At 42.0% G+C, this 26,569-nt stretch overlaps 4 protein-coding genes and 1 pseudogene across 9 annotated transcripts; 1 reads left to right on the top strand and 4 right to left on the bottom strand.

Moving 5' to 3' along the window:
* Positions 1 to 1,657: 1,657 nt before the first annotated feature.
* LOC133930442 (kinesin-like protein KIN-14A) lies at positions 1,658 to 14,010 on the top strand (annotated as a pseudogene).
* A 573-nt stretch (positions 14,011 to 14,583) lies between these two features.
* LOC133883915 (probable folate-biopterin transporter 4) lies at positions 14,584 to 18,896 on the bottom strand. Of its 2 annotated transcripts, none has more exons than XM_062323410.1 (7): positions 18,661 to 18,896; positions 18,328 to 18,447; positions 17,365 to 17,586; positions 16,829 to 17,281; positions 16,544 to 16,741; positions 16,017 to 16,154; positions 14,584 to 15,185 (listed from the first exon to the last, which is right to left on the bottom strand). In XM_062323410.1, the coding sequence occupies exons 2-7, from the start codon at positions 18,414 to 18,416 to the stop codon at positions 14,924 to 14,926; spliced, it is 1,362 nt and encodes a 453-aa protein (XP_062179394.1). In that variant the 5' UTR covers positions 18,417 to 18,447; positions 18,661 to 18,896; the 3' UTR covers positions 14,584 to 14,923. The 2 variants fall into 2 exon arrangements, with proteins under 2 accessions (XP_062179394.1, XP_062179336.1); XM_062323352.1 differs by having other exon boundaries at positions 18,328 to 18,455.
* A 957-nt stretch (positions 18,897 to 19,853) lies between these two features.
* On the bottom strand, positions 19,854 to 21,940 carry LOC133884065 (transcription factor bHLH147-like). Of its 3 annotated transcripts, none has more exons than XM_062323519.1 (3): positions 21,354 to 21,940; positions 20,966 to 21,237; positions 19,854 to 20,904 (listed from the first exon to the last, which is right to left on the bottom strand). In XM_062323519.1, exons 2-3 carry the CDS (start codon positions 21,144 to 21,146, stop codon positions 20,315 to 20,317), a joined length of 771 nt encoding a protein of 256 aa, XP_062179503.1. In that variant the 5' UTR covers positions 21,147 to 21,237; positions 21,354 to 21,940; the 3' UTR covers positions 19,854 to 20,314. The 3 variants fall into 3 exon arrangements, with proteins under 3 accessions (XP_062179503.1, XP_062179554.1, XP_062179460.1); XM_062323570.1 differs by having other exon boundaries at positions 20,982 to 21,237; positions 21,354 to 21,935; XM_062323476.1 differs by having other exon boundaries at positions 20,966 to 21,940.
* Positions 21,941 to 22,351: 411 nt separating this feature from the next.
* Positions 22,352 to 24,668, bottom strand: LOC133884286 (uncharacterized). 3 transcript variants are annotated; one of them, XM_062323675.1, is made up of 7 exons: positions 24,183 to 24,668; positions 23,430 to 23,546; positions 23,223 to 23,285; positions 23,070 to 23,117; positions 22,908 to 22,961; positions 22,730 to 22,793; positions 22,352 to 22,653 (listed from the first exon to the last, which is right to left on the bottom strand). In XM_062323675.1, exons 1-7 carry the CDS (start codon positions 24,351 to 24,353, stop codon positions 22,598 to 22,600), a joined length of 573 nt encoding a protein of 190 aa, XP_062179659.1. In that variant the 5' UTR covers positions 24,354 to 24,668; the 3' UTR covers positions 22,352 to 22,597. The 3 variants fall into 3 exon arrangements, with proteins under 3 accessions (XP_062179659.1, XP_062179722.1, XP_062179796.1); XM_062323738.1 differs by having other exon boundaries at positions 22,352 to 22,638; positions 24,183 to 24,663; XM_062323812.1 differs by having other exon boundaries at positions 23,430 to 23,532; positions 24,183 to 24,656.
* A 448-nt stretch (positions 24,669 to 25,116) lies between these two features.
* On the bottom strand, positions 25,117 to 26,219 carry LOC133884462 (uncharacterized). The gene is made up of 2 exons (XM_062323925.1): positions 26,034 to 26,219; positions 25,117 to 25,953 (listed from the first exon to the last, which is right to left on the bottom strand). The coding sequence occupies exons 1-2, from the start codon at positions 26,082 to 26,084 to the stop codon at positions 25,345 to 25,347; spliced, it is 660 nt and encodes a 219-aa protein (XP_062179909.1). The 5' UTR covers positions 26,085 to 26,219; the 3' UTR covers positions 25,117 to 25,344.
* Positions 26,220 to 26,569: the final 350 nt, after the last annotated feature.

Genomic DNA, 26,569 nt, shown 5'->3' on the forward strand with positions numbered 1-26,569 from the left:
CCAATCAATGTAAGCTATTATAATCTCCCTCTTTGGCGCCGCATGGACTACCACTTTTTTTACTAAATAATCCATTAAATGCATGCTACTACAAATAGGCTTCCTCTCATATACTCTCTCCGGTCATAAATATTTAACGTTTTAATTAAGATCTGGTTAAATTTTTAAAACTTTGACCGTTAATAACTTCTAAAATATATATCTTGAAAAATATTTTTATAATATTATATTTTTATTAAATATTATAACTATATTTTAATAGAAAATAGTGATTAAAGTGACACGTCAAAGATAAAAAAATAAAAAAATGTCATATATTTTTGACCGAGAGATTACTATCTTTTCGGAGCACTGTCTTTTAGGCTTAAGCCAGTGTGAAGTTGAAGCAAGTCAAGTCTAGGCGCTTGCAAGCATATCTCTCTGCCATGTGGTGAGTGCAGGTTTCACAAATGCATTGAAAACCAGTCTAAAACTGTGAAAACCTCTCAATTTGATCCGCACCGAATTATGAATTCGATCTGTTTTTGAATTTGAATTCAAATTTTTTTAAAACAATCAAAAAAATAAAAATCATCACAAAAAAATCTAAAAATACTAGAGACAATTCTAAGATCTGATATGAATTTTTTTTAAAAAATAATATCTTTTGCATCATATTTCATGGAGAGCAAGTTTGAAAAAAAAGAAAAGAAAACGCATGCAACTCATTTATTAATTCACGTTAAGGAAAATGTTAACATGCAAAAACATATTTTTTGTGTATAGGGTGTACCTTAATAATATCTATAGAATTAGTTTCACTTCATTTAGAGTTTTATTAATTTCTCCATGGTTTTTACAACGTTCACAAACATAAAGTGAACATGTTAAGAAAAAGCATTGTAATTAACTTTCTCATGTCTACAATTATTTTTCCTACCCAAAGTATTGTTTAAATAAACTAATAAAAGTGGTTTCACTAATTTTGGCGGTGTGATGGATTAGTTATGAATTAATCTAGTTGCAACACATTTACTCAATCCTGCATGTTACAATAACTATTTCATGATTTTATGTATTTTTAGAAGATATATGATTATGTAAGAAGACTAAAAAAATTGGATTCATGATTTTTGGATTAGCAAATAATTAACTATGCATTTAACTAGGTTTAACAAATACATTTTCTCACAGAAAATATATAACTTTTTCATGAGTATAAATACTTTTTATCATGTAGATCATATTACAAGGAAACCAACAATTTTTGTTTCAGTTGATTTGAAGCTCAATTTTACAAGGTTGAGCTTTTTTTTTTTGGTTTTTCTTGAACTTAATTGAAATTTGATAAAACCGAACAATTTTCAATGGAATTAGAGTGTTTTTAGTAGAAAATTGATCAGTTTTAGAGAACAAATGAAATGCGAAAAATGCTATCAGTTTTCAGTTGAATTCTGTTGGTTACCAAAATGGTCGATTTTACCGAATTTTCCTCGGTCAAACCAGTTTAACTGGTTGGATTCAGTCAAATTCTCGCCGAATTTCCACTGCATTTTCTTATATTCGTGAAAACTATGAATTCGCCACCTAGCGAATTCCAACCCTCCACCGAATTTGCGAACCCTGGGTGAGTGTTGGAGTTCTATGGGGCTACCATCTAACTTGGAGTCACAGACCGATGCCCCCAACACTGTCGGCGCCACCAGTAAGCGTCGGCAACACAGCGAACGTCATCTGTCTAATCCGATCGATCCATCAGACATATTTAACGGCTTCGGAGTGATCACATCCCACATTTCAAATTCAAACCACCCCCAGTCTCCATCCAAGCTTCTTCTACAAGGGAGGGAGGCATGTCCAAGGCGTCGGCGATGGCTGCCTCTAATCGCAAAAGGCAGAGGAGGCTGGTCTACATCTATCCCCCTTCCTTTCCATGCTCCAATTGATCCCTCTTGCCTTGTTAGTAACTTTTCTGCAGTTTTGTTGGGGGCAGTTGTTGGTTTTTTGGGGGGATGACACGATCCATGTCCGCTCTTAGATCTTGCGACCGTATCGATAGTAGGAGATCTAGTGTGTTGTCTTTTCTTCTTTTGGTTAAAAACAAGGTCTCAAGATTTTTCTTCGATTTCGGGGCAATGCATCCTACAAACTATATATGCATGCAACAATATACCTATGATAGTTTAGTTTCATGCTATTACAAAGTTTAATCTGTGTCAGCAATGCTACAAGTGAATTCAAGTTTCTAGTTGGCTACTTCTTGTAATACCTGAAAATAAGAAAATTCATTTGTTGATGACCGCGGGACCCACGAGGAGTTCGAGTTTAGACCTTTTGATACATTGCTCATATGTACGATCGGAGACCGTGCATGCGTAGTTCTTGTCGAGATGATTCTTTTTTGCTATCTAACGTCCTATTTGGACACTCGGTGAGTCCGTGACAAGCCCAATAAATCGAGATCGTTGGATAAAATAAATAATAATAATAATAAAGGATAAAGTGGGGGGATCGGTCCCGACCCTGATCCCCACCTGACCACCCCCATTCACCTGCTTGCCCCGGATCAAGATCCCCTGACGTCGAAGTCACCATGACGTCGTCAGGAGATCCTGATCCCCTCGCCCCAGCCCAAGACACCGTCGCCTGGGGTGCCGCCCCACCGTCCGCCGCCCGCTAGCCCTGCCCATCGCCACTGTTCCGCCGAGCTCGCCGCGCCCACCGTGTCCATTGCCCCGACTGATGTCGCGCTGCCTCGGCCACCCGCCGAGTCGCTGCAGCCGTCGCCGCCGTCCTGTCGCACCGAGCCGCCTCGTCCGTCGCCGCTGCCACCTGCATCGTTGGCACACACCACCCAACCGCGTTGTGTCGCCTGCTCCCATCGACCGGTGAGTAGTGAGGCCGGTGGGGGCAGTTGGGGAGGAGCAGAGAGGAGGGGTGGCCGACTGAAGGCAACTACCGATTGGCCAGGAAGGAAAGAAGAAAAGAAAGGAGAGGGAAGAAGAAAAGGAAAGAAAAAGAAAGAAAGAAGAAGAAGGAAGAAGGGAAGGAGGAAGAAGAAGAATGAGGTTTTCCGTGAGTTCATTGGTTTTCGTCATCGTTTCGTGATCTCACTTTAAAGGTGACTTCTAATTAGTCCTTAGATGCTTATGGATAGTTGGGAATGGTCATTTCTGTCATCAGTTTGGTGGTTGTGCTGAACCTTTGCTTGCAGCGATTTAATTTGAAAATTGAGAACTATTCGGTGATGAATTATATCGTAAGGTTATAATGAAAGTTGTAGGCCTCATCACTAGCTTTCCGAAGCCATTGGTCTTGTTCAATTCGGATAAGCGGATTAGGATTATTTGGTATAATGATGTTGATGTCCGATGTGTTTTAGTTCGGACTTTTATTTCGGTTATTTGGTCCTTGACCTACTAGAGACAGATCCCATCCATCGTCGTGCTAGCCGAGTGGTACATGCTTTTCTGTAGGTTTCGGAAGCAGTGTATGTGGGGTTATTGGTCGTAGGAAGCGTGTTTTTTTTTGTATGCTATCGTGGTGTTTGGTGCTAATTATGCACTTATTCAAGTGGTGCCGTTTTGGGATGCAGCTAATGCCTACCTTTGTCGTCGGTAAAGGCAAGTGAATGCAGTGACTGTGTTGTGCTATAGTTTATTATTTGATGGCCTCCATCTTTTAATTGACATACTCTCCAATAATCTATTAAATTGAATATGAGCATATTACTTCTGTCTACCTTATGAAGATTTGATGATTTTATGGATTATGAGGTAAAAGAAGTGGGGTATGTTATTTACTTGTAGATGTTCATACTCTTTGTATGCAATATTTGAAGTATATTCATATGTTGGAAGTTATGTCCCTTGATTATGTATAAGTTTGCTGTCTTAATATTTACTTTTTCGAAGTTTACTTGAATCTTGAATTAAGAAGTGAAGGAAGTGAGATATGTCGCTTTGCAAATGTTCTTTATCATAGTATAAAATTCTTGAAAATTTTAAGCATATCCTGGAAGTTATGTTGTTGGTTATGTATGAAGCATGTCATATATATGCATTGGAAATTTTATCGTCGTCTTCTAGCCACGATCGTATCGGTATAGCATTGTATGTTACTCGAGAAGGGGTACGGTGCACACCCTTAGGTTATCGTCGTCTTCTAGCCACAACCGTACCAGTATAGCATTGTATGTTACCCGAGGAGGGGTAAGGGTGATGAAGAACATAGCATGTGCATCTGTACGTTTTTCATGGGAGAATTTTATCTTGAAAGTTAAGTTTTTTTTTTACTTATGCATGAAGCATGTTAGATATATGCATTTCATGCATTGGAACTTATGTCACGTAGCATACGCGATCGTATCGGTACAACACTGCATGTTACCCGAGACGGGGTACGGTGCACACCCTTACGTTATCAAAGGAGGGGTAAGGGTAAGGAAGATCATGTCATAGTCAAACATTTGCACTCATACGGTTGCCTGTATCTAATTGCATCGATGGCGTTCTTATATTGCAAGGAGATCTTTAATACTGTTTTGATGATATTACTATGGCGATTCATAGCTAGCGGACGATAGCATGTGGTTGTTGTTGCATGATTAGGCTTAAGTTCTTTCTAGTTATTGTTAACTCATCTAACTTATCTTTATTAAAGATGATATTTAATCAATTGTAGCTTAATAGCTTGTTAAATCAATTCACTTGCTGAGATTTTTGAATCTTACCTTTGCTATCTTTCCAGTACACCGTGAGATGATAGCGAGCATGCAGGATGGGTAGTAGCACGTCGTATGCACGAACACCTTCACTTGATGTTTAGTTTGGGTGTGATGCCACTCTTAGTTGTTTCATTGTTTGCCGGTCTTATCGTGATGTGGGAGTTAGTTCGAGGAATGTTTCTCGTTTGCTAGGATATTGGATTATGTTAGTGTGTTGATGATATCCTTATATAATTGCTTGTATTTGTCTGCTTCCATTATACGTGTTTTTAAAGGAGGTGGTGTTGAAATTTTCCAGTTCAGCGGTCCCGTATGTTGGGTTGGTCGCGCTTCGGACTTGTGGTGGTCCCTGAGGTGTTACACTGCTAGTCCAAGAATGCCATTCTTGTTCCTGGGATGACTTTGCAATAAAATAAAATTGTGTAACATTCTTGTTTCTTGTTTTCTGCAAGCATGGAGGCGGCACCAGGCTACAGCCTGGATCGAGACCATGGTGGGCTCCTTCAGCTTGCACCCAAGGTTTGGCTTACTGACCGGAGCTCCAGCGGTAACTGAAAAGTCGCAGTTACTGCGGTAACTGGTCAAAAATTCAAACAAAAATTGGACAAAATTCATTTGGCAAAATTTGAAATTTGGGGAAAAAATCGCAATTTTAGCCGCTCGATAACCGATCGGTTTGGACTGGTTACCGAACAGTTTTTGTGATTTATCGAGCAGTTTTCTCGAATTTTCCGCATTGTTGGTAACCGCTCGGTTTTCTCAATTTATCGAACTGTTTTCTCGATTTTCAGTGAAGTTCAACAAAAAAAACCCAAAAATTATCTCAATCTTGTAAAATCAATAACTAATTCATCTGAGCTTCAAATGAAGTGAAACAAATTTTGTTGGTTTCCTTGTAACATGATCTACATGATAAAAGTATTTATAATCATAAAAAAGTTCAAAATTTTCTGTGAGAAAATGTATTTGTTAAACAAAGTTAAATGCATAGTTTACTCTTTGCTAATCCAAAAATCATGAAACTAATTTTTTTAGTCTTCTTACATGATCTATGTCTTTTAAAAATAGATGAACTCATGAATTAGTTATTGTAACATGCAGGATTGTGTAAATGTGTTGCGACTAGATTAATTCATAACTGACCCATCACACCTCAAAAATTAGTGAAAACACTTTTATTAGTTTATTTATACTATGATTTACATAGAAAAAATAATAGTAGACATGAAAAAGTTAATTACAGTGCTGTTTCTTAACATATTCACTTTATGCTTGTGAACTTTGTAAAAATCATAGAGAAATTAATAAAACTCTAAATAAAGTGAAATTAATTTTAAAGATCCTCTTAAGATACGTTTCATACAAGAAAAATATGTGTTTGCATGTTAAACTTTTCCTTAACATGAGTTAATAACTGAGCCGCACGCTTCATTTTTTTTAATTTTTTTCAAACTTCTTCCCTATAGAATATGATGCAAACGACATTATTTTTGAAAAACATTTTCACAGAAGTTCTTAGAATTATGTCTAGTTTTTTAAAAGATTTTTTGGAATTTTTTTTATTTATTTTATTTTTTCGAATTTTTTGAATTCAAATTCGGTTACCGTTCGGTTTCTGAAATCGAACCGAACCGAGATGATCGGTTATCACAATTTTTACTCGGTTACCATCGGTTTTGTGAACCCTGCTTGCACCTTGCCCGTTGGAACAACAATTTGTTGCTGCTCTAAGAAATGGCATTGTCTTATGCAAGGCAATTAATTAACAAGGTACGGCCGGGTGCTGTGCCCAAGGTTGTCACAAATGCCCCATGCGATATCCAGCCGTTGACGGCGTTTCAGTATTTCGAGAACATCCGTAACTTCTTAGTTGCTGTCCAAGAGCTGAAGCTGCCAAGTTTTGAGGCCTCTGGTTTAGAAAAGGTTGGCCACCTTTGCTCACCAAGCTAATGTTGACATTGGGATGCTTACTCACAGAAAACTGGGTTGCTTCTGCAGGACAATCTGGATGTTGGGTTGGTGGGCAAGATTGTCGACTGTATCATTTCATTGAAGTTTTACCATGAGTGGAAGCAAGGCGGCGGAGCCAATGGGCCTCTCAAGTACATGAAATCACCTCTTGCAACGCGTTCGTCACTGGTCCAGTCTGAAAATATTGCTTTGGGGCCATCGCCCTCCCAAAAGCGTCTAGACTTGACAGACGCTAGCTGGTGCTGACCGACATCCATTTCAAAATGTGGATCAAGGTTTGTGTGGCATTTTTGTTGGCACGCACGATATGCTTTGTGTCTAAATATTTGCTGATTGATAAGCCACTCTTTTTACCACTTATGAATGCTGCTTATAGTAGCTTTGCAACTAATGGTGTTGTTAATATCATTCTAAACTATTAGTATTGTCTTCAGTGACTTCGTTAAATTTAGTTACCTTCGAGAACAATGTAATCATTTATATACTGTGCATTTGCAGAGGCAGTGGAGAAACTTCAGAAAGTTATTCAAGATTGCATGTTGAGTTATAAGGAAAATGTTGACCAAGACGTTCTGAAAAGGGTGCTAACTCAAAAAAACATATTAGTCATTGGTTTTCAAATATACTTTCTGTGTCATGTACCGGACTGACATGCTTGCTTTTTTTTTAACAGTGAGATCCATTTCTACGGTTTTCATTGAAGGTAGGGTCGTGCGAGGTTGAGAGCTCGAACCCCAACCGGCTCGGTCCCTCCCTAGGACTGACAAGCTTGCTTTTGTTTTCAGGATCCAGTAAAGCTAGTTGACTCTATTTTAGCAAGTCAGCTGGGAAAAGAACAGGTAAATTGCATTACTTCTATCCCCCCCCCCCCTATGTGAGTGATTTTATCAAATGGATTGGTAGAAAATGCCTATTATGCTATAGTTAAGGGTAGTTACATCGCAAAACAATGCCTGCTGTGCAATTCAAACATCTTCACTTTTTTGCTCCAGAAGGGCTTACAATAAAAAATGAGTCAACTCAGCGAATTGAGGTACAGTTTTGCACTCATCTTTAATGGGGAAATAACACCTTTTTTTTTGTATTTATCAGTAGAGGACTAAACTTTGCTGTGTGCTTTTTACCAATGATACATGCCCTTAGTATTACATCCATAAATTTCCTTTTGTTTGGTAGTCAAAGTAAAAGTTGGAGGTTGTTTACTTCATATCCTAGATGCAGAATAAATACTGGCGCTCAAGAAATATTGGAATATAGAAAATTTGTATTTCATTTACAAATAATTATCGGGCTTCTAAGAAATCTAAAGTTTTCCCGGTACGTTTCTGATGAAGTACCTTTGTACCTTGTAGCGTTCCAACTCACAGATTGAGGACAAACAGTGGCTTTTGCAAGCACATGAAACTGAGAAATCAAGTTGAAATATATCTTGATTTACTTGTGATGAACGATTGACATTGATATTTATTTGGTTTGATGATCTTCGGTTTTGCATGAGCTTTGATATGATTTGAATTAATTTGGGATTTTATTTGAGCATATTGATTATGGACTAATTGAAATTGGAGTTGGAGATATGTGTTTGCTTGTCTCACGGTGTGCAGGTGATGTATACAACTTGACGGTCGATGGCGGGATGATTGATGCCAAATGGAGTGCTTGGTGCCAGATGATCAAAGAGGCCGGGCGGAGTCAATGGTGATTCTAGCTGAACACGTGGAGGTAAAGCAAAGCATGGAAGGAGGATGGAGATAGCGTGTTGACAAAGTCAAGCGAAGGGGATGTCGATGCAAGTGACAAGGCAGGCCGAGGGATCGGAAGTAGGAGAGACTTACCGGCGGTCAGGATCGCATGATGGAGTACATGCGTCGACATCGAAGCGCTTGCTTAAGGTGTAAGCAAGGCGGCGAGTCACGCTTTGAGAAGCATGCAGATGGTTTCGCGATTTGGCCTCAAAACCGTGGGAGGACTGGAGGAGTACGTGGCACCATCGTGAAGCTAAGTCGTGAAGGCATCGCGACCATTCGATGAATGAAGAAGAAAATGGACCAAAATATCCTCAATGGTAGGTAGGAGTGTACTACAAGAGAGGATATTTTGGGAAAAAATTAGGAAACTTAGGGGTCAAGTTTCCTAGGCCTATAAATAAAAAAGGGTATGGCTATTAGAGAGTTTGAACCAGCTACTTGAGCCCCCTTGTACCACCCATTTGAGAGTTTAGAGCTAGGGTTTTAGAGGAGAGAATGATGAGTGCTTAGCCTATGTAATAGGTGAGAGTTTTGAGAGATAAATCTTTGTAATCCATCTAAAATAGGACTGATCTCTTTGAGTAATGAAGTTTATATTTTTGCATATGCTTGAATTCCCCTCCTTCTAGTTTCTCTCTATTGGTTCCCTTGCAAGTTTGTAAGTTTTTCGTTTTCCAGTTTCGTTTTTTTTTTTTGGTTTTTAGGCTAAAATTTCAGCATCTTGTGAGGTCATTCTTCTTATTGTTAGAGACATAAAATTCGTATACACACGCTTATATGATGTGGTCTTGAATTTTCTTACCTCTAGACAATTAGCTTAGAGAGTTTCGTTGCTCGGTGTTCTTCTTTTCTTGTTTCTTTGCAAGTTGTGATCTTTCAAGCGCTAAGACACATGGATTGATTTTAAGTGGAACCTATGGTTCATATACCATCCGTGGAGTCGTGTTGTCTCGATTTTCTCCTGTTAAATCTTCTTTCTATTTGAGTTTTGTTGCTCGGTATTCATCTTTTCTTGTTTCTTAGTAAGTTGTGGTCTTTCGAGTGCTAAGACATATGGATTGATCTTAAATAGAACATATGGTTCATATATCATCCATGGAGTCGTGTTGTCTCGATTTTCTCCTGTTAAAATTTCTTTCTATTTTTGCTTCCGCTTGAATTTAAGGTGCGTTGGGTGATATAAATAGGAGAAGGTCATCTATTTCGCAAAAAAATTGTTGAAACGCTTATTCACCCTCCGTCAGTCGCCAATCTCGTTCCTGCAAAAACTCAACTTTCCGTGAGATCTCAAACTGCATTCTGTATTATATTCAAGTTTTACTGTCAGCATTATCAATTTGAGATTTCTTTTGGTGGGCACTCGGTAATAACACAACTTATTTTTGCAGGAGCTCAAGAAATTGTTTCAAGATGTTATAGTTGACTTCAGGTCTTTGCAAACCCAATTTCAAGATCACATAACCAAATTAGGTACAATGTTTGCACTGGGCATAACACTATTACGGTGCTCCAAGTAAATGACATCATCCAGATATAGTGCTGTGGTTTAACTTTGCAATTTAATATTTACAGGTGACAATATCCAAGAGCTTTCCAAAGCTGCTCTTGGTTATAACCAAACTGTAAAAGAAAACAGAAACTTGTATGACATGCTTCAAGAACTACAAGGTACACATGGTCTATTTCACTGCTTTTATTGTTGACGTTATTGTTTGAATGATTCCTGAAAGCTCTATTGTAGGAAATATCCGAGTCTTCTGCCGGATAAGGCCACTTCTTAATTCGGAGTCTATTTCTTCAATTGAACATATTGGAAATGATGGCTCAGTAATGGTTTGTGATCCATTTAAACCACAAAGTAAGCGTAAAATCTTCCAGTTCAACCAAGTTTTTGGGCCGACAACCACTCAAGGTAAAATCTAAATTGTAGTTGGATACATCTGTCCTTAGTTTTTACATCATCATACTCAACTTTGTGCAGATGAGGTGTATAAGGAGACACAATCTTTAATTAGATCTGTCATGGATGGATATAATGTATGCATCTTTGCGTATGGGCAGACAGGTTCTGGCAAAACCCATACAATGGTATGGAGCAAATCATATTTTATATAGTAACTCCTTAGTTTTCTGGCAGTGTATTTGATCACATCTAATCGCTCTTCTTTCTCTCTATATTGGTGGTTAGTGTGGTCCATCTGGTGGGTTGCCTAAGGATTTTGGAATCAATTACTTGGCGTTGAATGATCTCTTCAATATATCAGCTTCTAGGGAAGATGTAAAGTATGATATACGGGTGCAGATGGTTGAAATTTACTCTAACTGAGGACACTTCAAATATCCTTTCACACCTTACATGTTATTCGTGTTACTTACGTCATAGTATTTTCCGTTTTGTTGTTGTGTTAGTTCCTGACATTGATTTCACATTAGATATAAGGGCTTCCTCAAACGATGGTCTGTTCAACCTTCCAGATGTAAAGATCTGCCCAGTGCAGTCCCCTTCTGATGTTATCAATTTGATGCAGTTGGGTGAAAAGCACCGAGCTTCTGGTTCAACAGCAATGAACCATAGGAGCAGTCGTTCCCACAGGTTTGCAACAGCATTACCTGAGGCTACCATCTAGTGATATTTGCAGTTTGTCGTCCTTTCATCATTTGCTGCAATTTACTTTTGATGCTTTCTTGCAGTATCTTAACTGTCTATGTAAATGGGAAGGACGTTTCTGGCAACGTGAGCCGTAGCAGTTTGCATTTGTTAGATCTTGCAGGAAGCGAAAGGGTTGATAGGTCAGAAGCCACAGGAGACAGATTGAAGGAGGCTCAGCATATTAACAAGTCATTTTCCTGCCTTGGAGATGTCATCAACGCATTAGCTCAGAAGAATTCTCACATTCCTTACAGAAATAGCAAACTCACCCAACTGCTACAGAATTCATTAGGTACGTGTGGCTGCATATTTGAAAATGTTCTTGCAATCATGCGTGCATTAATTTACAGCTAATTAGTTGGTCATTTCTGATAGTTTACATATCTGACCCATCATTAGCATCATAATATAAGCGCATGACTTAATCATGCCTTAATATGACAGTGATGCCAGTCGTTTTGTTCGAGTAGAATAATGCTCCCTAGTGCAACATTCTTGGCCCATGGAACCTATATATGCAGCTGTAACCTCTCTAATATCTATATATTTCCCTTTGCAATACCAATGATAGGGGAAAATGCGAAGACGCTTAGTGCCCACATAAGTCCAGAGGCAGAATCTTATGCAGAATCTCTTAGTACATTGAAATTTGCTCAAAGGACCTCTACTGTAGAACTTGGAACTGCTCATGCAAACAAAGAAAGCAGTGAAATAAGAGAGCTTAGATAACAGGTAACTTTCTGGCCGGCTACAATCCAGTGATTAACAATATGATGTAATTATCTTTTCGCGCTGTTTCACTGGACTAAATTTATTGCTTTGGTCATTATATCTTTGAGTGAAACATTGGACTGAATATTGTTTTTTTAAACAATTTACATTTATCTGTGACACTCATGTAGATTGAATTTCCGCTGTTTCACGCACTTATATCTGACTTCACATATGTCATTTAGTTCTACAAGCCGAAAAAAAAGGTCTGAATAGTTAGCCTTTTTTCCAGGTAGACACTCTGAAAAAGGCATTGGCAAGCAAGAGTTGGTAATTTCGTTGCCTTTGAGTAATGAAATTCGGGGATAACCCGTTGTGGAAATTTTTTTAAGGAAAACACAATCACGAGTGAGAGAACGAAGAAACTACTGGATCGCAACCCCCCCCCCCCCAAGGTCACGGAGGTTAAGCAAGCCAGAATGCCTGAAGGAAAGGCACCAAAATCGCCTTGTTCAACGATTAGTTTCACCGAAGATCAGGGGGTAGCCCATGACAAGGAATGCAGCTCTGTTGGCTTCCATCACACCAAGCACCACAAATCAGTAATACAGGTACATCTTGCTCTTAATCACTTAATATTATTCAATGCCATGGCAGCTGATCTTTTTTCTTTCTTGCCCGTTGCGATAAAAGATGCCAGCAACACTCACGGAAGATCCTGTCAGAGAGGAAAACGAGAAGATAATTTCTACAGTTGATACAGCGGAATTTTATCAACTACCCCCTGATGCAGAGAACACCTTGCAGATCAAGGAACATGAGCACTGAAGCGAATCGCGCTGATGACCCTTCTACCACTGCTAAATTGGAGAAAATAATGACAAGTAATGCAACAAAGAAAGGATCACATTTGAGGAAGTCAATGCAGAGCAGCATAGGGGATTGATTCATGGCTCTGAAAGAAGGTACGCCCTAGGGTGCATGTTTTTCTAGTAGTACGTGCTACAGATGATAAAAGCTTTCGTTGCTGTTTCTACAACTTTGCAGGAATGCTCAACATTCAGCTCAAGGGACTCCAGCTAAAATCACTACGAACGCATGCCATGACATTGCATCCCCAGTTATAGCTGATGTTAGGTTAAGGAGGCAGTCATTGACAGGTCTCCCACCACCACCCTCAACTATGTCACGCAGATCCTCTCTTGGAGGAAAGTCAGATATAAGTAAGTTTTCCAATCAAGAAACTCCATTTTGCTCTTATGTTTACATCCTTGAAATTATAAGAATGTAGGTTGCTCTCGCGTACTGGTCAAATCAGTTTTATGGTTAGGGTTGCTTGTGTTAGGATGAATTAATTGAACTGTAACCATCGTCTTGTTATTTGATGGAAGGTATAAGAAATAGCCAAACCAGTGCATGTGCTGCCAGCAAGTACAAGCCACTGCCATTCTCCTGGATCCTATGGCATGAACAAGGTCAATGTGAATTCTCCATTCTTAACCGATTCTTTGCTTACTAATTACTCCCTTGCACAGAGTAATGACTGAAGAAGACCAAGAAATCACTAACATCGGGGATTCTTTTGAATGCCCATAAGTCTGTAGATGTATCCCTGCATGTACTGTTAGATCCTAGTTGACGCTTTGATGTTGATTTTATTTGTTTTTAACTGCATTCTTAAGAAAGCACAAATTCTTTTATCTAAAAAAAAGCAGTGATTGGAAAACAAATTTCTGACGATGAATACAAATCACTTTATTTTTTTACATTAGTTCGTGATGTCCTCTGTTGCTATAATGATCCTTCCATTTGCTGAAAGAGTTTGTGCTTCATTGGCAGGTACAAACGATAAAAGAGGTGCCAAAACACCGCCTCCAGTGAATTCAGCAGCAAAGGCGAAAATATGGCTGCGAATCTGAAGCGAAATCGACATAAAATTTTGACTTGAAGCAGAGCTAGCTGTCTAGGCTGTGCCAAAACTGATGATTCTTTCATGTCATCAGTCAAACTATATTTTCTCCTCATGCTAAAAAAAAGGGAGATCCAGGGAGAGCTCACACCGTTCTGGGAGTTCAGGCTTGGGTGGTTACATGGTTACATTCTTTGTAACGACTGAAACATGTTTCTAGAGGCTATATCGTCAATCGGAATTGGTAGAAGGGGAGCAGCGCTTGTGTGTGTTGCATTCTGAATTTCTGGTATGTATAGCGAAAATACAGAAGTGGTTCAGCTACTGTTAAGCTATCTCCAGCAGAGTATCAAGTGCTACAGTACTGTTACAGTGTTGAGGAGAGGATCTGACCCTCTAAATTTGCCGAGTACTGTAGTAGCCCCAACACTGTTCACAAAGGTTGGCTGTGGGTTCGAGGAGAAGAGTAGTAGAAAGTAGTAAATAGGGTATCTGTTAGAGATGAAAAAAATAAGGAATGCTGAAATAGTGTTAAGGGATACTATAATAGTGTTATAGTAGATGAAATTTTAGAGTATCTGCTAAAGATGATCTTAACTGAGTAACTGAGTAGCGAAAATACAATCGTCTGGTAGGGTAGGGTCGCAAGCAACAGCTGCTACATGAATTTCATTACATGAGCACTTTTGAAGCGTTTTCCACTTCCCAAATGAAATTGCCTGAGTTTCGGCATTTGTTCTGTTTTTGACAAAATTTTCCAAAAGCACATCCAGTAAACAGCAAGGGATTTGCAGCATAATGAGTTTGCAAACGCATACGTACTCAACAATACAAGTGGCTTGGAGTGTACGCACAAACCACTTCGGAACAATTACATGATGCAGCCAAGGAAATTAAAACGAAGACATGGTGGTATAGAATGAGATTTATTCGTCAGTAATATATGCCACTTTCTCTCGTGTGCATGTTCTCGCCGGTACATTTTGATTCTCTACACAAGTAAGGTAACATGAATTTTCCTTTGCTCAACGCTTGGTAATGCCTGCTTAAACATCTATTGCACTCTTCCTCTCTTTTTGGTACATGGTTGTATACATCTTTCAACAAAACTGTCTACCTTCCAACTAGCTTTAATTTGCTTCCTGTAAGTATTGATGTATGAGTCAGGAATTCGGAGTTCGGAGTACAGACCATTCCGAAAAAAAAGGATCTAGCCCGCACCCCTCAACCTATGATGTTAGTCCTGTAACTTCCTTTGGAATCAGAAATAGAAACCCAATCGGTAAGAGGGTACCAATCAGTTGTACACCCAAACCAAGTGCAAGATTGTCAAAATGTGCTGTTGAGATGTTCAAAGCTGACGCCAGAGCAGCCCCCAGGAATGAACCTAATGTTGAACCAAGGTTGTTGATGGACATGAACAGAGCAAACAGCGTGCCCTCAATTCCAGGTGGGCAAAGCTGTCCCGAGAGGATTAAGAACGGCATCATCCTGCCAAATGGAAAAATTCTAGTCAGAAAATTGCATATGTGGAAGGATAAACTGGATGCCTTAAAAGTTATTAAAAGTCAGTGGTTGCCTCTATTGTAATTCAAAACCAATCATGATGTCTAGGATATAGCCAAACCTAGCATCAAAGACTAATCTTAAGAAAATGTTTCTTTTGCGGTGTTGAGTTGGTATGGAAAAACACAATCATTTGCGCCACTGATACACTTGACTCAGTTGACAAGATTTATCATCTTCAAGCAAGTTTTAAAGACCCTGCATCAAGAATCACTAGTGATAAAGTACATAGTTAATATTCAGTGCTTTCTTTTGTCTGTGCGGCGTGTGCACCTGAAGTAAAATGCGTGTTCAGACAAGCCTATAATATGGACTACTAACCAGATAATTATTGCTGATAATGGGTTCGCATAGAGAATAAAGTGACCAATTTCGTTACTAGTGACATAGGTTCAGCAAGCAATGGCCAATTCATGGGAGCCACTTGATTGACATTCAAGTTTCAACCCTATAAAAGAAACGGGAAAGTACAGGTACGTGTCTCCTTTTTTTGTCCAGTTCGAGGTGGAAACAAAAAAGTTTTGTACCAGTGCCTAGCCGAGATTCAATGGTACTAAATATTCAAAAAATCCAATGCAAGATTTGTCAGTATAAGATAAGTCAAAGCTCGTTCAGTTCTAACCGCAGAACCCCATCTCAAACTGGTTTACAGAACACTACAGGTCAAACAAGATCAACCAAGTATGTGGTTTGTAATCTAGTGCCATAGTGCATATTAGTTTCACGATTCAAAGAAATGATAGATAGAGGGCATACTTGAACTGGTTGATTGCATCAGCCAAAGCAGAACCCCACAGCACCATGTACTTATCGGCAATTCCATACTGAACATGTAATCGTGACACCAAAATAATGTCCAGTAGGCTAATTATGGCAAGACCAACATGAGCAAACCTGGAAAATTCAAACAGCAAATGTTAAAACTAGCAGATATAACATCTTCAAGTAGTTGTGCGTAAATTTGTATTGTGGTCAATGACTTCAAAAGGTTGTAACAGTGTCTTGGAACAGAAGCAATTAATCAAGAAGCATAACATGATGGAGATGAAAACTAGAGTAGGGTTCATTTTGACCAATTCACAGGGGGAAGAAATCCCACATGCATTCTGATATTGCTATAGAGACAGTTTAAGGTGCGTGTGCAAACATTAGACAAAGCGAACAAAGATGGAGGATGCAGGTGTTGAAAAAGAGGAAGCAACTTTGTGCCAACAATGCATATGGATATGGTAACTTAACAGATAACATTCAGATATAAGAAATAACTTCAGCGAATAACTTACACAATAATATTCCTGAGCTTCTTGTGCTTAAAATAGCGGTTGTAGATATATGTGCCAAGCATTAGACTGAACCATCCAATCACACGTGCAGTCCCTAGAAAGGATGCCTCCAGATGCAGCACCTCAGTTTGATAATAGAACATGACTGTTGAGATATTTGGAATTGTTACATTTGAAAAGAAAAACCATGTCATTGGTCTGGACAAAAAACAAAACAACCAATTAGTATCTTCCATAAAAGCAGGGGTAGACATGGGAGAAAATAAAACAAGAATAGTCGGTTACCGCAAAATGGTTGGCTGCTTAAAAGCTGTGCACAAACTGAAGAAGGCTGACCTCAGAGACAAACACGGCCATGAATTAATTGACCTATTGTCTTTCTCGTTAGCCTCAGTTGTTCTCGACAATGGTCTCCTTTTATTATTTTTACGAGTTCCCTTTCGCCTCCTAGTGCCCTCGTATCTAAATGACTCACCAAAGCCCTTTTCAGCAAAGGCACTAACAACACTTTGATTGTCTACATACTTATGTTCATCAGCTGCGCTCCGGAATCCTTTTGGAGAATCCTCAACAAAAAAGCAGGAAAGTAGTTGAAAGAATGGGAGGGCTGAGAAAACAACATATATAACATGTATTGGGAGATTGGATAATGCATATCCTCCCAATAAGCTCCCAAAAATCCCCCCTACAGCCATCGAAGACCACGATAATGATTGTAGATCACCAGCAAATTCTGGTCTGGAAAGAGAATTAGTAAGGTTTTGAGTTACAATACTCCACAATACATGCCAAATAGTGACAAGATACACTAAGGAACTTACCCTGCTGAACGAACTGCTTCCGCAACCATTGCATCTATAACAACATCTGTCATGGCAGATCCCAAATTCTGTACTATCAGCAAGGCGGTAAGAAAATTGCTTGAGCTCCTTAGAGTTTCTGATAGCCCAAGGATAAGCCACGGAAATAGAGAAAGGCAACTAGAAATGATCAAATAGGGTATTCGCTTCCTCTGCTTAATTGGAATGCAGTCTGACAAAATCCTGCAGAAACAATTGGTACATATGTAGGTAAAAAATAGTAGTATTTTACTGAGAAATATGAAATGCATAGGATGCAGTTATGCACGCATCAAGGCATATAGGTGCCTTTCAGTAACGAGCAAATAGTGTCAAGAAGCAGTGCAACTCTGCAGACAGGAAGTGTTAAGGCAAAGTTGATCATGAAAAGTATTCCCTTCGTTCAGAGATATATCAGGTTTTAAAATTTGAGTAGCCAGACTTTCTTAACTTTGATTGCAAATATATACAACACTAGTTAGACTATCACATGAGAATAGTACCAAAAGATTTGTTTCGAGCATTAGTTCCAAATTATAATATTTTTGCTAACATAGTACTCCACTATAAAAGCTGATGGACAACATTGCTTATTGGAGATTGTCTTGCACAAAAGAGTCATATATTATTGGGCACAGAAGGTAATGAAGAGAAAGATTATCAGTTTCATTTTACGCAGGTCTATGTACTAGAACCACAGAATGCCTTAATGCACAGGCCCATATGCCACATATAACGCATGCGTATGCAACTAAGCATGCATCAGAAAAAAATGTCAGCAGATTTTGCAGGTAGTTGGATATCTTCCCTTTCACCCTTTTTCTGTGGCTGTAATGCCAAATGTACCGTACACGTTAATCCAATTTTCACTAAATCATGGTTGAGTTGTTGGTAAGTTTGACCATTGACAGTAACGGGAACGCGACAGACACATCGGAACATTACCCATAAACAGGTTTTATGCTCCAAGGGAAATATGCAAGAGAGACCAAAAACTGTGATGTTGAAGGTGATAGCTTCATCATGTCCTTCATTTGGTACGAGACGGCGGTCCAGACAAAAGACCTGAAACCCTAAAAAATGAAGAATATGAATTAAAATTTAGCAGAACACTAGTTTTTTTTTTTAAAAAAAAGAGTGCATACATGTATAAAGGTCAGATTCAGATCCAATCAATGAGCCGACGGGTAATTCGTCCGAAAGCGGAAGTGGTGGTGAGGAGAAATGCTAGTATTAGGTTCCCTGAGGAGAAAAAGGAAGAAAGGAGAGGAGAGAGACCTGGATGAAGTAGATGAAGCAGAGGAGCCAGAGGAAGGAGGCTCCGAAGGCGGCCCCCATCCGCCCCGCCCACCACCCGGCGGGCGCCATCGTCTCTTCTCCTGTGTTGGTGTTGGGCTGCCGCGGCTGAGGTGATGAAAGGAGGGCGGAATTCTTGGTCGGAGATCCGCCGCGGTTGTGTTCTGTTGGAAATGGAAACAGGAGAGAGGGAGGGGGGGGGGGGGGTCGACGCGCTGACCGAGATGCCGCCTCTGTTCTCAAAGAAAACATGCATGTGCCATTTTTACTTTTTGACCCTTTTTAATAATGTATTTCACAAATGGACCGGACCCTTCACAAAATGTTGTCCAATTGTTAGCACGCCGTCATGACCTTTGGCGTCGTAGTACCATTCTAAGGTGTCATTTGATTTGGCATCTGTACGTTACTAGTAGGATGTGCGTTGTAGGTGTTGGATAACGTGGTAGAATATGATGTCGTACCATTTAGCGTCGTAGTTTAATGGCATGATGCCATCATCTTTGGCGTCATTTCCCAGGAAGCCTGAGGGGTTAACTAACCCCCTTTGCTATTATGGTGTTTGTGCCAAGCTTCAATGTCTATTGAAGGGGTTAACATATAAGTAGTGAAGCATGTCATTGAAAATGACGATATTCTACTCTTTGTATGCTAATTTCAACATGAGTGCTAGATGAATGGGTTGTATGTAATTTTGAAGAGGGGACAAAGTTGTATTGGCCGAAGGAGGAACAAACATATGACAAGTAGATGCCATGTGACAGGAGCCCACCGATAATATGTCAGTGTGGGATCTCGGCTCGGGAGGGTGTAGTGTTATCTGTGTTCGAACATAAATATTTTGTGGTAACACGGTCGGCGATGACTGAGTGAGTAAGCGAATTGTGTCTGACGTTTTACTTTGCCACGTCAGCCAGCCCAACAGCGCATATCCTAAGTGGCAAGTGCACGACACCAAATTAGTAGGCATCTAAAAATGGACTTACGACGCCAAACATGCCAAGGAGGGAAGATTTCCTAGTACATTTATAAAATATGTTTTAAAAAATGGCCAAAAAGTAAAAACAGCGTAGGGAAGGAGGATTGCGTGCTTCCCTCGAATTGCACACGTACTCTGCCAGCAACTCAGAGAAATGTTGCAGCTATCTGATCAAATAACAATGGAGCTACTAGTATATCTGATCAAGTTAAACTTACTTTTGTAGATTGCTCAAACTGAAACGGTTTGGAACAAATACATTTCTTTGTTGAAGACAAAGTCCCTAGCTCACGCCGGGGATGGAACCCGGGTCGTGAATCATCACATAATGAGAGCACATTCTCATGGCTGCAATGGAAGGAGCCCTGTTGTGCAGATAGGAGGAGGAGGAGGAGGACAAGAGCACATGCCCAACAAAGAAGAAGGGCGGCAGCAGCAGCCGCAGCATTACTTATACAAGTATCAAGAATGGAATGGAATTTACAAAGAGAATCATACATGTATCATCAGCAGCAATTGTGAATTAAGAGTGTAGCACCCCACCCTCCTGGAATCCCAATCCATCAGCTAATCGCCCTCCCTCCCTTATTCTTCCCCAGCCGGGCAGCCCCAAGTCCAGGCCGTCATGTCATGTCATGTCACCAAATCGCATCATCCTCACCTCTCCCTCTCCGCCGGTGGTGACGGTGGGGACAGCTGCGCGGCCGCGAGCGCGTCGGCGAGGGCGCGCATGGTCTTCACCTGCATCTCCAGCGCGGCCACGTAGTCGGCCGTCTCCTCGAGCAGCGTCGGCGCGGGGAGCTTGCGGCAGCCCGGGACGAGGCGGCCCAGCACGCGGAGCCGGTCCTTCACTTTCTTCTCCTTCAGCGCCGGGGGCCCAGCGGCCGCTTTTGCAGGCTGCGGGCGGCGGCGGTGGCGTCGGATCTTGCCGCCCGCCTTGACGAGGACGCGGCGGCGGCAGGAGGCGAGCAGGATGGCGCGGCTCCAGCGCGTCTGGCCGCGCGCTGTGAGCGCGAGCGCGGAGTCGGCCGCCGCCTTGACGGCCCGCGGCCCGCCAGCGGCACCGGTGGCGCGGAGAGCGTCGAGCAGGCGGCGGCCGTAGATCTTCTGCTGCGTCCCGGTCCGCCACTTGGTCTGCGGTGGCGCAGGAGCAGCCGGCTTGGGCCGGCTCTTGGTCCCGCGCATGCGAGCCGCGGAGGACGACGAGGAGGAGGTGCCGCCTATAGATATCATACTCGCCGCCTGGCCTGCCCGCCGGATCAAAGGAGGGGAATTCAGAATTGGGGGAGCAGAGCAGAGAGCACGCACCCACCCAACCACCTACCGCAGCGACGAAAGCAAGGTGGGTGAGGAGGAGGAGGAGGAGAAGAAGAAGAAAGTGGTATGGTATGGTATGGTGGGAGCAGTGGGAAGAAGAAAAGGAGGAATTTTGATTAGCTTTTCTTTCCGTGGCTCCTCTTGAGTGTTGAGTCTTGAGTGGAGGAACCATCAACCATTTGCTGCTGCTGCTGCTGCGTGGGTGCTGATGTGATTACCGACTGGATTGCTCCACTCGCCGCTTTCTCTGCTTCTCTTGTCTTCTTTAAGATACCAAACAAGAGAAAGAAAGAAAGAAAGCAACAAACAGAGTAAGAAATGAATTACTGTGCAACAAACTTAGACTTGCAACTTTGATCATGCATGCTGGGTACATTACATATGCAAAGGAGAAAGGAGACTTGTTAATCTACTTGTCCTAACTTCGATTATGGGGGGAGTGCCCTAGCTGAGTGCCATGGAAGAATCTTTCTATATTGTTTAGTGGGGTTGGGATGGAGACAGCCCACTCACCGGGTATTGTTTGGATGGGCCTCCATCATGCATGTGATCCCCTGGCCTTCTCCTTCCTTCCAAAGTTTTTTTTTTAATTTTTTATGATGATGCGGGGTGGGCCCTTTTTATCTTGTGCTTTACTCTATATTTTAACCCATTCCCTATTTTAATATGTACAGCAAGACCGATTGCTTTGTTTGTGTGGCTTGTCTTTGAGAATGATGAGTTGCATTGTGTCCAAACTAGCTTTTCTCCTTTCCCCTCCTAGCTTAGCTTGATATAAAAATAAACTAATGGGAAATAAAAATGATGAGCTTAGTTTTGTGAAATTATACAGTGCGAAGAAAGGAAATGAAATAGCAGAGCAGGGCTACTAGCTCAGCACATGCAGAGCTAGCACAACCGCAGCATGCATACATGCAAGACCACCGCATCCACATGTAAGATCATTTTTAACCATATTTTCTTTATTTCGTTACCTTTTTTATTCCTTTTTTTCGTTCTTATTTTCTTTATTTTTCTTTCATCTTTAACAGTTTTTTCGAAGGGATTCGTAAAGGAAAAGAAGAGAGAATTTCGTCCTAAAAAAATGAAATATTGAAAAAAATAAATATCCTTTCACGAAAAAGTTCTTATCCGCGTAAGGACTCCCTTAAGATGGTCTAATACTGGCTGTGTTTGACACATCACTTGTGACAAGACAAGCCACCTAATTATTTCTATATTTCTATTCTAGGCACGAGTTTGTATTGTTTCTATATAGTATAATTCAACCTCCACATGCAAATTAATTAAAGGTCTTTTAAGTGAGGAAGGAGGGAGGGGCAGCAGAATGAGAAGGGGGTGGTTCCCTTCCCGGCGCTCATCATGTCAGAGTCAGAGTAAGTACTGCTGGCCGGACTTTATTATTAGATGTAATTAGTCCAAGTTTAGATAGACAGGTATACGAAGAATGTTAAACTAGCAAGGTAAATTCAACAACATTTCTTTCTTATGAATGGAACAAACAAAAGACATGCAGCATCATATCCTTCCCTCCTTCCTTCGCTGCAATCCCTGAATGGAGTAACAACGAAAGCAAGCTGCTTAAGCGACGAGCCAACAACAACACGTTCTACAGAGTCCAGTTCAGCTCATCTTCATATCCTCAGCACCAGCACCATCTCCATCTGCATGTTGCCACCCTATTTGGTGGTTAGGAATTGATATATAGATCATCAGGCAAAAACAATCAGGAGTAGTTATCTACAGCACGCATACCCTCGTTTTCTGACGAAGTGTAAATAGAGCGCCTTGAACGCTGCTGCTGCTGCTGCCGTGTTGGCTGAAATAAAAGCAGCAATGAGTTGGTGGAGTAATATATTTTCACAAGTTCATAACCAGAAATGCCGACAACCTAAGCAACCAAATATGACCCTGTATATAACATGAGTAGTACCTGCAACTTTGGCCTAAGTGCCTCGAGCGGTCCTTTGGGTTTTGCAACACCTTGCTGTACAGAACAAAGTCTCAGAATACTAATCCATTGGAATTTGGAACTCGAGTACTTGAACTCACTAGATTAAACTGGAGCCACATAAAAGGGTAATAATAATAAGACCTTTCCTAGAGCCCAGTCAGCAGAATCAAAATAAGCACGTTCATGATCCTACAATTACAAAGAATAATTTAATTACTGATAACAGCTGTTGGTAATGCAGATATCTGGTATGCGCCAATTCCATTTTGGGATAAAATGTACAAATTCAAGAACCTTTGAGATAAGTGGTGGCTTTTTTGGCATTAGTCCTCCAAACTTCTTCTTGACTGCTTCTTCCTGCCCACATGACAATATTTTTATGTTCAGTACAACTTATTGTGCCAGTTATTTAAAGCAACTTTGCTAGTTATTTCATCAACAGGAGTGTAAAAATGCCATCTAAACGAATATATAATATCTACAACTAGCGCAGGATATTACCTGCTGCTGAGCTGAGGGCATGGAATTATCTCCACTTTGATCCGTAGGTTCAGGATTTCCAACAAGAGCAGCAGCATTGGAGTCCTTCATCTCCGACATGGTGCTACGCAAAAAGTACTGATGTCAATATTAACATAATAAAAGGCGATACAATGAGGAAAACACACTTATGGAATACACCTTTTGCTTTTCCCCGCAATATAACTGGGGACAAGAACAAGAAGCTGATGGAGGCAACTATTGTACAGTGAGAATGCAGTAAGGCTTTCAGAAGCACAAGCAGTTTGATCAAGGAAACTGAAAGGGCATGAGAAACACAAGGCTGAGCTAGCTAGTTGAATGAGGAAGGCTCCAAACAGCTTTGTTTGTTGTTTCAACTTGTATTCCGAGTGCTAACAGGTCTGGTCTGACACTAGGGCTGCTAGAGATACAGAAATGAAACAATAATAGCTAGTTAGAGCAGACCACAGATCGAGGCTAACAAGGCATGCAAAAGAAAAGATTCCTCGATGAGCAAAATTACAGCAACTAATCGGATGGATGCAAGCAAGCTAGCTACGGGAGGGGGAGGGCTTCCTTACCAGCAGCAGAAGAGAAGGCAAGACTAGACCAGGGAGGGGGACGGATGAGGGCGACGACGAGGACAGCCACCCAACGCTACGGTACAGACTAACAGACGGGAGGAGGAAGAGGAGAGCCGCCGCTACTGCTGCTGCTGCTGCTGATTGGATCTGGATCAAGGGAGAAGCGAACCTGTCCGTGTGGGATGGGGCCCGCCAGAGGCAATTCGGCCGTTGGTAAAACCGCGTGCCGGGCCGGCCGTGCACATGGGCGGGCATCTCCGCCCTCAGGCTGTTCGCCCAAATGCCTCAGCCGGAAATGGTGCGCTTCCAAATCACATCCAATGACACAAGAAATGTACATAAAGTTGGATTGGCTTGATGGTAAATTCTATGACAAGAGATTTGCATTGCACGATGTGGATGAGGAGCAGAAAGAAGGAGGCTATGTTGGTATTGGGGTCATCAAGAATTTCCGTGTGGTGTGCTTCTCACTCTGCAGTTAATCTTATATAACAAGGAATCGTCTTGCCTGCTTGACCTAGTATTGTGCAGATGCAGCTTATCTGCAAATGGCAGATGAGAACATCACAGATCTTGACATGTCTTATCCTCTTATCATTGGCGGATGCAGCAGCTGAAGTTTCCCCCACCCTGACATGGAGGAAGATCCCCAGGCCAGGCCTGAATTAATGGAACAAAAACATTACATGGTCCAATCCAAGATGCAGCTTATCTGCCACAGTTTGCTCAATTTAGCTAATAAGGTTATCTCTAGTAGCTACCTTAAATTTTTATCCTCAAAAATATTATTATAACATTTTTTATCACTATTACAACATCTCTTATTTTTTTCATCTCCAACAGCTACTTATTTCTTACCTCGGACTCTTTTATAAACAGTGCGCTACAGTACTGGTACAGTAACCCCGACGGCGTTTCCCGCTTCTCTGCGAACAGTACTTCTTCCCGCGGTACTGTAGCGACACTGTAGCACTCGATGCCAATTCTGCTGTACAGTACTGATACAGTACGTAACCACTGTAGCATCCGAATCTGCAAATTTGAGGAATCTGCTGAAGTTGGCCTAAGATGGTTGGAAATTGGAGTTTTCCACGAGGAAGGTGTGGAGGCAAACAGAGTTCTTTTCTGTTTCTTCTGAAAACTCAGGTAAATGCATGCAACAACAAGATTCAGCAGGCAATGTCTGGAGGAGGTTTTCATGTATTTCCTCTTCCTCTGCTAACAACAAAACATATTGTTTCTGACACCATCGGAAGACGAGGAAGGATTCAGTCAGCTGGCTCTGCAATATGATGGATAGGATGCCCTGGCCAAGGCAAGGCAAGGTGGCATCAGTTCTCCTCCGCCGTCGACCGCGGTGGCGCATCCCGATCCAAGAACTCGTTGACTGTGGCCGGGAACGCAATGGGCGCTCCATCATGTCCATCCCAGGAGCAGGAGGCCTTGGCGAGCAGCAGGTGCGCCAGCCTGGCGGGCTCCCTGCACCCGCCGCCGTCCCTGCGGTGGTAATGGTGGATCCAAGCGTCCAGCCTCCTCTTCTCCCTGTCGCACTTGGGGCCGACCACGCCGACGACCTTGGCCAGGAACCCGTCGGCGCCGCTGCAGTCACAGCCGCCGCTGTCGTGGTCACCATGGTCATCCCGTGGCGGCGACAGGCCGAGCAGAGCCATGAGCCGCGCAATGTCCTCCCCATTGTCGTGGTCGTCATCAGAAGCATCCTCCTCTCGGAATTCTTGGGTGCGCTGGTCTTGTTTGGTGAGGGTGAGGAAGTCCAGGGCCGGGTCGCTGCTGTCGCGGTCGGCGACTGCTGGTGCTGGGTCGAGGAAGAGGAGGGGGGAGGCGGTCATGGTGTCTGAGAATGGCGACGGCTCGGGTTGCTGTGGCGGCGGATGGTGCTTGTGGCTATCCTGACAGTGCTCCGACGCCAGCCGGTCTTCCACCTGAGGAGGAGGGAAGGAGACCCTGTGGTGGGAGAAGACAGAAGACAAGGAGAAGAGTTGATGATGAATTGGCTCCTTACCCGCTGGAGGGAGGCGAAGAAGCCGGCGTGCCGCGACAAGGGCTGCGGCATGTCGTCGGCGCGCTGCTCCTCTCTTCTTCTTGGATGAGATGAGATGAGCTGGGCGCCGCCGCGGGTATGGCGCGGTCGGATGATGAACTGGAGATGCACAGGAATAGTTTCGTTTTGGGCTAGAAATAAATTGCGAGGCTCATGAGCCAGCTCGGGTTCGGATGGGCTGGCTTGGCCCGTAAATGAATTGAGCAAGAGCCATTTTCTCAGCTTGGTGGCCAAACGAGTCGACCTCGAGTTGGTTCGCGAGCGGCTCAGTGGTTGGCCCAGCTCAGCCCAGCCCAGTTCGGTGGTGTGGCCTTTAGATTTAGATAAAGTGCTCGTTTTCACTAGTCTCACCTCGAGTTGCACCCGCCGCGCCTCTCCCATACACGCACACGAGCACACGAAGGGGGCTAAAATGCGAGAGGAGCCGAATCAGCTCAGAGAGGACGGAAACGTCGACGAGCACCGCCTAGATCCCTCCACAAGTTACATGCAACAAA

Source organism: Phragmites australis, chromosome 1, assembly GCF_958298935.1.
Source record: "Phragmites australis chromosome 1, lpPhrAust1.1, whole genome shotgun sequence".
Lineage (NCBI taxonomy): Eukaryota > Viridiplantae > Streptophyta > Magnoliopsida > Poales > Poaceae > Phragmites > Phragmites australis.

Coding starts and splice junctions, on each gene's coding strand:
- LOC133884462 (XM_062323925.1), bottom strand. CDS start 26,084: ATGCCGCAGCCCTTGTCGCGGCACGCCGGCTTCTTCGCCTCCCTCCAG. Junction 25,954..26,033: donor TCTTCGCCTCCCTCCAGCGG/GTAAGGAGCCAA, acceptor CCTCCTCCTCAG/GTGGAAGACCGGCTGGCGTC.
- LOC133883915 (XM_062323352.1), bottom strand. CDS start 18,750: ATGGCGCCCGCCGGGTGGTGGGCGGGGCGGATGGGGGCCGCCTTCGGA. Junction 17,282..17,364: donor GAAGCAGTTCGTTCAGCAGG/GTAAGTTCCTTA, acceptor TTCTCTTTCCAG/ACCAGAATTTGCTGGTGATC. Junction 16,155..16,543: donor AAGCTCAGGAATATTATTGT/GTAAGTTATTCG, acceptor TGAATTTTCCAG/GTTTGCTCATGTTGGTCTTG.
- LOC133884286 (XM_062323675.1), bottom strand. CDS start 24,353: ATGTACATTTCTTGTGTCATTGGATGTGATTTGGAAGCGCACCATTTC. Junction 23,286..23,429: donor TGCCCTCAGCTCAGCAGCAG/GTAATATCCTGC, acceptor TCATGTGGGCAG/GAAGAAGCAGTCAAGAAGAA. Junction 22,794..22,907: donor CACTTAGGCCAAAGTTGCAG/GTACTACTCATG, acceptor CTTTTATTTCAG/CCAACACGGCAGCAGCAGCA.
- LOC133884065 (XM_062323519.1), bottom strand. CDS start 21,146: ATGGTTCCTCCACTCAAGACTCAACACTCAAGAGGAGCCACGGAAAGA. Junction 20,905..20,965: donor TGCGGTAGGTGGTTGGGTGG/GTGCGTGCTCTC, acceptor TCCGGCGGGCAG/GCCAGGCGGCGAGTATGATA.